At 42.3% G+C, this 9,534-nt stretch overlaps 1 protein-coding gene across 3 annotated transcripts in view; it reads left to right on the forward strand.

The window, feature by feature from the left end:
- SMS (spermine synthase) overlaps nt 1–3,360 on the forward strand; it is a 49,670-nt gene extending 46,310 nt beyond the window's left edge. For 2 of the 3 annotated variants that reach the window (XM_060407739.1, XM_060407740.1), the window contains 2 exons: nt 1,460–1,575; nt 2,861–3,360. In XM_060407739.1, coding sequence (XP_060263722.1) covers nt 1,460–1,575; nt 2,861–2,885 — 141 coding nt within the window. In that variant the 3' untranslated portion in view covers nt 2,886–3,360. Of the gene's footprint in view, nt 1–1,459 lie in introns of all 3 variants that reach the window. The other variant, XM_060407738.1, reaches the window with a different exon arrangement.
- The last annotated feature ends 6,174 nt before the right edge of the window (nt 3,361–9,534 follow it).

The raw sequence follows: 9,534 nt of genomic DNA on the forward strand, positions 1-9,534 counted from the left end.
CTTATGAAGGAATGTTATCAGCACGTATATTCTAGTCGTCTTCCAAATGTTTAGAACTTCAGAGGTTAAAAGGAAATAGTTGATATTAAATGCTCATCTTGTTTTCTAAATCCATTATGAGAAAATTGTGGGAAAATTGTGCTGAAATGATAAACCCTACCCCAGACCTACTTAATGAAAATCTGCAATTTAACAAGGCCCCCTATGATTCATATACACATTAAAAATTAAGAATTGCAGCTCTAGAATTAGGCAGATTCTGTATCCATTCACCAGCTTTCCTGGGTCTTGGCTACCAGCATTTCTGATTCTCTTCACCATTTTTTTTAATAGTCATAGAGTGGCTGCCACAGCTCCACATATCACATCTAAGTTGCAGGCTGGAAGAAAGTTGAAGGAGCAAGGTCACTGTGTTTATCCTTGATTTGTCTACGGTCAAATATCACTTATATGTGGAATCTAAAAAAATAGTACAAATGAATCTGTAAGAAACAGACTCACAGACATAGAAAACAACTTATAGTTACCAAAGGTGAAAGGGGACCAGGAGGGATAAATTAGAAGGTTGGGGTTAGTAGATACAAACTGCTATACATAAAATAGATAAATAACAAGGACCTACTATATAGCAGAAGGAACTATATTCAGTATCTTTTAATAACCTACAATGGAAAATAATCTGAAAAGATGTGTATATATAGGTGTATATATACATGTAGCTGAATCACTTTGGTGTATGGCTGAAACTAACACAATGTTGTAAACCAACTATACTTCAATAATTAAGAAAAAGAACACATTTCAAAAAAAAATCTTTATCAGCAGATTTATACTATATTTCCTTGACCACTCCTACCAGCTGGGGAGACAAGAAATGGCAAGAAACGGAGAAAAATTAGAACAATGAAGTCAAGACAAAATGTTTGATAAAAAGTAAACGAGGAAATACCTTTAGTGTATATATCTGGAATTGACTTTTGTTGGAGAAAGCACAAGGGTGTGAAATAGTTCTGTGTCAACATCTTAGACTCTTAAGAAGGTTGTAGTTTAAGTCATTCTGGAAATCAAGAACAGTATGTTTCTGATACTTCATCCTCAATACTGCAGTGACTTTAGGGAAAACTTATTTTGAATGGGTTATGTGTATGAATCTTTGCTAATTGCATGGTGTTGATACAATGACTGTGTCACTAATGAGAAATTGGTCTCACTGCTTTCTGTTGCTTCATCCTCGAATAGTTTGAAATGGCTTGGTAAATGAAGTAGAAGGATAATGAGCTAATGGGCCTAGAAATAGAATGCAATGCAATTTGTGAAAGTACAGAAACCTTATCTCATTTTCAGAGATGAACTTTTATCTAAAGCTAGAATTGTTCTCATTTATTAGAGACCTTCCAATGAGTGGGACCCTCCATAGGACTTAAGATTCCTATTGTTTGCTTTTCTCTCTTTGATTTAGGGGAACTGTGTCAATTTGACAGAAGCCCTGTCACTCTACGAAGAACAGCTGGGGCGCCTGTATTGTCCTGTGGAATTCTCAAAGGAGATCGTCTGTGTCCCTTCGTACTTGGAATTATATCCTTTGACCACATCATCGTGTTGCCCAGTCAGAACCCCCATGTAAAAAGCATGCCCATTTACCAGTTTCAGTAAACAGAATTAGTTCTGTAGTATACAGAAGGCCCTGGTTTTCAGACTTGGCTGTATGTTGTAATAATACCCTGGGCACTTGAAAACAATACAGATTCCTGGGTCCCAGCCTCAGATGCTGGGGTGTGCCCTGACACAGCCTCCCAGGTGGTTTGGATGGTATGGCACCACTGGTCCTCACAGTACCACCAGACCTGTGACATCACCTGGGAGCTAGTTAAACAGGTACATTCTTAAGCCCCACCCCAGCCTGCTGTCCAGTCAGAAACACTGGAGGCTGGGGCCGCGTGACCTGTCTCAACCAGCCTGCCAGGGGATTGACGTGCACTTCAGAGTTTCAGAAAGCCACCCTAGCTGGAGCAGGCTGGCTGAAGAAGCTCGTTGTCCTTTTACGTTTATATTACCCTACTTTAATATTAATTTCGACACTTGGCTTGATGCTGCTTTGCAGTAGAGATAGAGCTAAAAATGATGCCAGGCATCACAAAGTCAGTGTTGGTGTCCTCCATTTAGTTCCACTTAGTAAAGCTGGTCCAGAGAAATAAGAGAAGAACCTGGAGAAAAGGCAAAGGAGAGCATTGTCATTGGACTTTCATAGTGCATTTCTTCCTCCTAAAAACTGGACAGTGTTCTGCACACCAAAGCTTCCTCTCCCTGCCTGGCACCTTCATCAGGGTTGCTCTCCAGAGCATTCTGTGACAGTCAGATCTTTGTTTACATGCTCAAAGACTTTTGAAAGCAATTGATGACATCTGGAGAAAAGGTTTCCACCCTCTGGCTCCTCTCTGGTCCCTCATCCTTCCACCGTTTTTTCCTTCTCTTCCTCGGTCCCTCTCCTCCCACCTCCGCCACCCTCCTCCTCCCACTCCCTCTGATGTTTCTCTCTCCTTCCCACCCTTCCTTCTCATATTAATTCCCTAAAACATTTTAGAGTCTTTGGAAGCACAAGTGTTCTCTGAGAGAGTATTTGTGTCCCTTTAACCTTTTCTCTGCTAAGCTCCCCCACACCTCGCCCCAACGTCACAGATGGCGGGCATCCAGGCTGCGAAGTGCCCTTGTCTCAGAGGCCTTTGCTCTCATTACCACAGCGCTGTAAGCTTTGAAGTGCTCATTCATCTTCCAGTCTATAGGCCAGTAAACAAATTTTAAGTGATGCCTTCAATTACCTCCTCTTATTCCTTGACTCCTTATCCAGGTGGGTGTTTTACACTGTTTGGAAGAAAGCTAAACCTTGAAAATCAGTGTCCCCGAGTCATGTGTGCTGCAAATAGCCTTCCTGACCTTTCTATGCTGTACATGAAATCGAAACAAGTCAGGCAATTGATTGTGAATTCCTTCACGTTTCCTGTTTTTAATTATTTTTTTAATTTAAAAATCAAATGGAAAATGTATATTTTGATGAACTAGGATGATTAGACAGCACAGTGAAGGCTGCTAAATGCACTGAACCCCTAGAATGTGATTTTTGTTTTTGTTTCTGTTTTTCTGCGTGGGCTTTTTTTTTTTTGTTTTGTTTTGTTTTCATTTTGGTAGACTTTGAATTTGAATTTGGTTGTTTGGAGGAGTGAACATCATTGTTTTCTTCTGGAGGGGAGTTCTTCATGGAGTTTCTTTCCCACCCAAATTGATATAGATATTAAAATTTGGTGCTTATGAGGAAAGACTTTAAAAATGAATAGCAACGCTTCAATTAAAATTACAAATGAGAAATTTCATGTGTCTGTCGTTTTATTTCAGTCAGGTCCTCTCTTGCTCACTTCTGATCTCACAGAACAAAGGTGTCTCCTTGGTCTTTTTTTGGTTCTGTCCTATCAGTTGGTGCCATTTATCTCTTTATAATAGGATGGCCTTAGGGCCTTTTTTGAACAGTAGTAATGACTTAATTTACCACCTTGGTAAATGATACACAACCTATTACATTCACCACTTCTTCATTATAAAATTGACCTGGAGGATGGGAAAAGACTTGGCCTTACTGTAAAGTTGAAAGGCAAAAGCTTATTTCTCTTAATAAGAGTTTCTCTTCCAACTCTTTATCGGTATATTAGATGTGAAAATAAAGATCACTGTGGATTGCTGCTGTGAACTTGTCTGAGTTTTTTTAGATGCACAGATAGAGGATAGTTTATGTAGAGGCCCACAGCCATAGGAGCAACTTCAACTCACCTAAGGAAGTGCGTGTCACTGCTGGGTAGTGTATGTGTGGGTCACAGTTCACATAAAAAGGTAAGTTTATATTGACTCAGACTGTTAGACATCACTGGGTTATCCTGTTGTTTTTAAAAAAGTTTATGCTTTATCGATGAAATGAGTTCATTTACAATGAATTTGTAGGAAGAAAACCGTTAAAAATATCCAGTCTGTTCTGAGATAGAATTAGTGTCAGCCCATAATATTCTTCCGAGATAGGTTCATGGTATGAAACATATAATCTTTCAAAATGAATATATGTCCACTTACTCTTTTTTGTGGGATTGGCATGGGAAAAAAAAATAATGAACGAAAGCAGTTAGACTCATGTGGGAACTAGATTGGCTTTCAGCAAATATTTTTCTTGTGCCTAGAGGTTAAAAATAGCTTTGATAGATAGACACTAGGAACCCTACTCACCGCCTTGCCTCCCCACCACCAACTTCCTCAGTCTTTCAAAGTCTGTATACTGTGTAACATTAAACAGTATGGTACTGTTTGAACACAGAGTGGGTAAATGGAAGTGGAGGTTTTGGGGTGTTTTTCTTTTCTCCATTTGAAATGTGAAAGCAAGTGTATCTGCTGTCTGGATATGGTGGTGTTAATATGTGATATAACTTTACACTTGAAGACTAGCTTGAGGCTGAAGCTAAATCTGCTGATGTAGCAGGTCCTGCCAAGAGCTGAGAGTTAGGAACGAGATGGATCGGGTTGGGACAGACCATGGAAGATGTGTTCAGGAGAGACTAGCGTGTGTTATGGGAGGAAGAAGGAAATGGAAAGAAAATTTTTGTTTCAGGTGATAATCATGAATTCTGAGCACAATCATTTCTTTCTAGTAGGGAAAGGATGTCTAGTGTTTTTTGAACATCTTTTTGAACTGCTAAATGTATGCAAACTGAACTCTTGATAATTATCAACAACCTTCAGTTCTGCTGCATTTTAAGGAAATATAAAATCTAAGCACTGCTACATTACTCTAATGGCTGTAGTGTTATTTACTGTTGTAGTCCCCTTTATCATCTAAAATAGAATATACTGTAATATATAGCTGCTTTTTAATTAAAGACAAGTGTGGCTGTAGTTTAAATTCTATTCAGCACATCAGCAGTTACCAAGAATTTGCTTATTAAAAGAAGAAATGCTGCCTTCTGACAGTGTGATTGGCTGTTTTAAGAACCTGATCTATGGTGATCCTACTGGGCTGGAGGGAGGTTGGGTTGACACTGTTTCTACTGCGCAGAGCAAAAGTGTGCTGCTCTTCCTCTGCAGTCGAATAGATGCCTTCTTGCTTAACTTGCTGCCATAAGAGTTTGCATTTGTTTCAATAAATTGATCAATTTCATTGTTCTCGCATGTGTGTGTGTGTGTGTGTGTGTGTGTGTGAGAGAGTGATGTATTATTGCTCTGCACCCAATAAATTGATCAGTTTCATTGTTCTCATGACTCCTGGGATAGAGTAAGGGGTGTGTGTGTGTGTGTGTGTGTGTGTGTGTGTGTGTGTGTGTAAGATGTATAATTGCTCTGTGCATGTGTGTGATGTATCATTGCTCTGTGCCCAAGACTCTAGAGCAGTGTGGTCCTTCAGCAGGTTGTTATGTTCTATGCACATTGTTTCGTTTGCTTCAGCTGAAGTTTTTTCATTCCCAGCAAGACCATCTCAATGAACGAAGCAGCATGTTGGTCTCCACCGCAGGGCACAGTCCTTCCCCAGTCTTGGAATAGCACTGTGAGTAGCCCTGTTCTTAAGGCCAGGTGGGCAGCATTATTTGATTCAAGCTGCTACATAGCTTTGAGATAACACTTCACCTCCTTCTACATCACCCCATTGCTGAATGTCTTTCTACCACACCATCTTTTATGGTGCTGTGCTTTGGGTCAGTACACAACTTTCCTTTACATTCTCTTGCTCAGTCTTAAAAACAGCTTTGTGAGTTTTGTGAATTGTGAATATCACTGAGTAGGCCAGTAGTCAAAATTTGAAATATGCCCAGGGGTCTCGTGGCCAGTAACAATCTGAATTTAGGTTCCAGCGTTCTGAATTTGCTGTCACAAGGCTCACATTAGGTAGGGGTCCTTAACCTTCCTGGTACCATGGATTCCTCAGGCAGCCTGGTGAACCTGTGAACCCCTCCTCAGAAACAAGTTTTCTAATACATCAAGGAGATAAGATTATAAGGAAGTAGGTTACAATGTTGTTCAAAGACGTCTGATTTCATACTTCTGCTTCAATGATGTGTTACAAAGCTGTATCTAGTTGTGGGTCACATATTGTTATTTTGAAGCATAATGAGCATAAATAGAAGATCTGTGGCAACTGAAATGTGCAAAGAACGCATCTGACTTGTTGACAAAGTCATAGGTATTGTCAGTGCTAACATGGATTGTCACCTGTGCTCATGATTAAAGGAAATGCTCGATTTCAGTAGAAGGTTAGTAAAAATATAGAAAGGTTTTCCCACCAAGTTTAGAGCCGCAAATTATTCCATGCATAGATGCCCAGTTAAGAACCCCTGACCCATAGTTTTGGCTTCTACTGTTTGATTGTGTTTAGGCGGTGGGGAAGGGTAGCTGGGCCCCTTCACCCTGCTGTCAACCTCAGATAACAGTGGCAGATCAGTTGTTCTCAGCCAGAACCATTTATAATCTCAACTACCCAGGGCAATCATTCCACTGATTTTTTGCTTTACTCATCAAAAATAAGAAATTGAACATGGGCAAGAAATAGCTCAGTGCTCTTGGAAGGCTATTTGAGTACTCTTGGATGGGATCTCCCTGGGAAGTAAGATGATAAATGTGACTGGACAGGTAAGCTTATCTCCTGGATCTGGGGGTCCCAGTGATGCCCTGGCCATTTTATTAATGTAGAGTACATCCATGGGGAACAACCAGTCACACAGTGGTCATTTCGATGAGTGATTCCTTTCAGATGACATACTGGGAAACATATTGAGCAGGGGACAGTAACAGTAAATGAGTCACGGGCTCTCCTGTTTGGACAGGAGCCCTCCAATATCCAGAGGGAGGCCTGAGGGGTTGTCCCACCTCAGCCTAGAGATGGAGGCCCAAGATTGTAAAGTTGGGCAAGGGGCAGTTGTCTGTAGATGTGGGCTTTGACAATGGACTTGGGAGAGATGCCTGGCTCTGCCTATGAGGAAATCCTTTTTTCTTGTTTTGGGCTTCCCATGTGGCTCAGCTGGTGAAGAATCTGCCTGCAGTGTGGGAGACCTGGGTTCAGTCCCTGGTTTGGGAAAATCCGCTGGAGAAGGGAAAGGCTACCCACTTCAGTATTCTAGCCTGGAGAATTCCATGGACTATATAGTCCGTGGGGGTCGCAAAGGGTCGGACACGAGTGAGCAACTTTTTTTTCTTGTTTTAGGGCTAAAATAGTCTCACATACTGGTTGATGATTACCTGGTAACTCAGGTTCTCAGTAAGGGATTCTGACAGCCCTGAGTTCACTGCAGAAGGATGGAAATGCTCCTGGGATGATATTCCATGTTCTCTATTTTCTAGACGAGTCTGCCTTTGCCTGCTTTCAGATGTCTGAGTTCAATTTGATACATGAAATCACACCTCTGTCCTTCCTCCCAGCACTGAGGGGAGCTTTTGTCAACATATCCTGTGTCCGCTGCATGGTCCCTTCACACTCAGTATCTCTACTTTTTCTGTTAAATCTTATTTAAGTCTTCATTCCTTATCTATTGTCCACGTATATTTGAATGTTCAACGTCTGAAGGGATGGTGAGTCCTGCTGGGAGAGAGCACAGCTGAGCAGTGGTTTCTGACTCTCTCAGGTGAGAGCTGGTGGCGTGGAAGTGAAGCTCAGTGGGGACGGGATGCATCCAGTGGGGACAGGGGATGCAGGGCCTTCAGCCCAAGTCCAGGTGCCAGATGGCTACAGTATGAGCTCCCAAGGCCGTCACCCGGGACCTCTTGCTCAGCTTGTCTAATGCTTCGTGCATATGGTTACAGTGCACTGTGACAGGAACGCGTAGACGTGCATTTTCCCAGGGGAGCATAGAAGACGCCGTGTGAAGAAGTTACACAGGTGGGCGTGTTCAAGAAGAGCCGCTGTGATGAGAGAGGGAGAACACACCCCACCTTCACGCGTAGCAGGAGGCGTGGCCAGCCTGCTCCGGCAGGGTGTGGTCTCAGCGTGGGTGAAAGGTCCTTTCACCAGGGCTTGTTTTTTCGGGGTTCCTTCTTGGCGCTCCCACAGACTGAAGACAGCAGGACCCGGAAAGGCATAGAGCACTCAGATCCGAAAACCAGAACACTGTGTAGGACCTGCGGCCATTTGGATGTCAGGCATTGCTGTGAGTCTCTTATTTCCTGTTTGTCCTCCACTGTCAACTCTGTCCTTCTTGAACATCTCTACCCTTGGTGACGCCCTACCCAGTGGGTGGAATTCTTACTCCAGCCCTCTACTTTGGTCCGGGTCAGCCTATAGGGGGCTGTGGCCTGGGTTTCAGGGCCTCAGTCAGCCAGACCATGAGACTCTGATCCTGGCTGCTTATGCGTAGTTTGAACCTGAACCCCAGAAGGGTTTGTGTCCTAAAATAATTAAGCAGAACGATAAATTATAAACCATCAGACCCTCAGAAAAAACTGAAAGTCATGAAGGGTATATGGAAAATAAATATACAAGTAAGTGGAGGTCACAAATACACTAACAGATGAGGTACTTGCCATAGAAAGCTGAGAGCTCGTTAAGGGAGAGGAGTGCTGGAATTGAAAAGAGCGTTTTGTAATCATCATGGCAAAGACTGGCCTAGGCAAGAACCATCCCCTGATGTAAAATCTGGGGGCAGATTTTGACAGAGAGCAGATTTATGTGGCTCTGTCTCCCCCAGACTTTATGAGTTGTGGATCCTGTTACCACCTGAACAAATTACCCTGAATTGAGTTCCTTAAACTAACAAATGTATCCGGTCACAAGTGTGCAAGGAGTCTTCCTGGGCTCGGATCTGGGCACTGGCAGGACTTGGCTTCCTTGGGAGGCTCCAGGGGAGAATGTTTACTGTCTTTGCTCATTTCTAGAGGGCACCTACATTCTTTGGCTTCTGCATCCTTCGGTGTCAAAGTCAGAGGCATAGTGTCCTCAAATCTCTCTGCTTCTTCTGTCATGTTACCTTCTCTGACTCCTGTCCGGCTGCATCCTTGTAATAAAGCCCTATTGAGATTCCATTGGATGATTCATGATTCTCTTCCCCAATTCAAGCTCAGCCACAGCTGTGAAGTCCCTTTTGCGATATAAGGTAACATCTAAGTTTCTTGGATTAGGATGTTAACGTCCACAGGCAGTCCTTTTTCAGTTTACTACATGTTGCCAGAGAAAACTTCATTGGAGACACTGGACCCTTTGACGAGGTGATCATAATCAGCAAGGGGCAGGTGAGAAGGCTAATCAGTACCTATGCAGAAATTAGGTAAGAATGCTTCTAATGCTTCTGAATCTAATCATGATGAAACATTAGCTCCCAAATGAGAAATGTTCTCTTGTCAGAAGGCTTATATCCTTTAAAAGTATCAATGTTAAAAGAAAGGCCGTGAAAAGGTTTCCAGATTAAAGGAGGCTAAAGAGACAAGGCAACTAAATGCAGTATTTGACCCAACACTGGATCCTGTATTGGAGGAAAAATCATGTAGAGAGCATTATTGCATCAATTGACACATTGGTATGGGAATGGT

Source organism: Ovis aries, chromosome X (assembly GCF_016772045.2).
Source record: "Ovis aries strain OAR_USU_Benz2616 breed Rambouillet chromosome X, ARS-UI_Ramb_v3.0, whole genome shotgun sequence".
Lineage (NCBI taxonomy): Eukaryota > Metazoa > Chordata > Mammalia > Artiodactyla > Bovidae > Ovis > Ovis aries.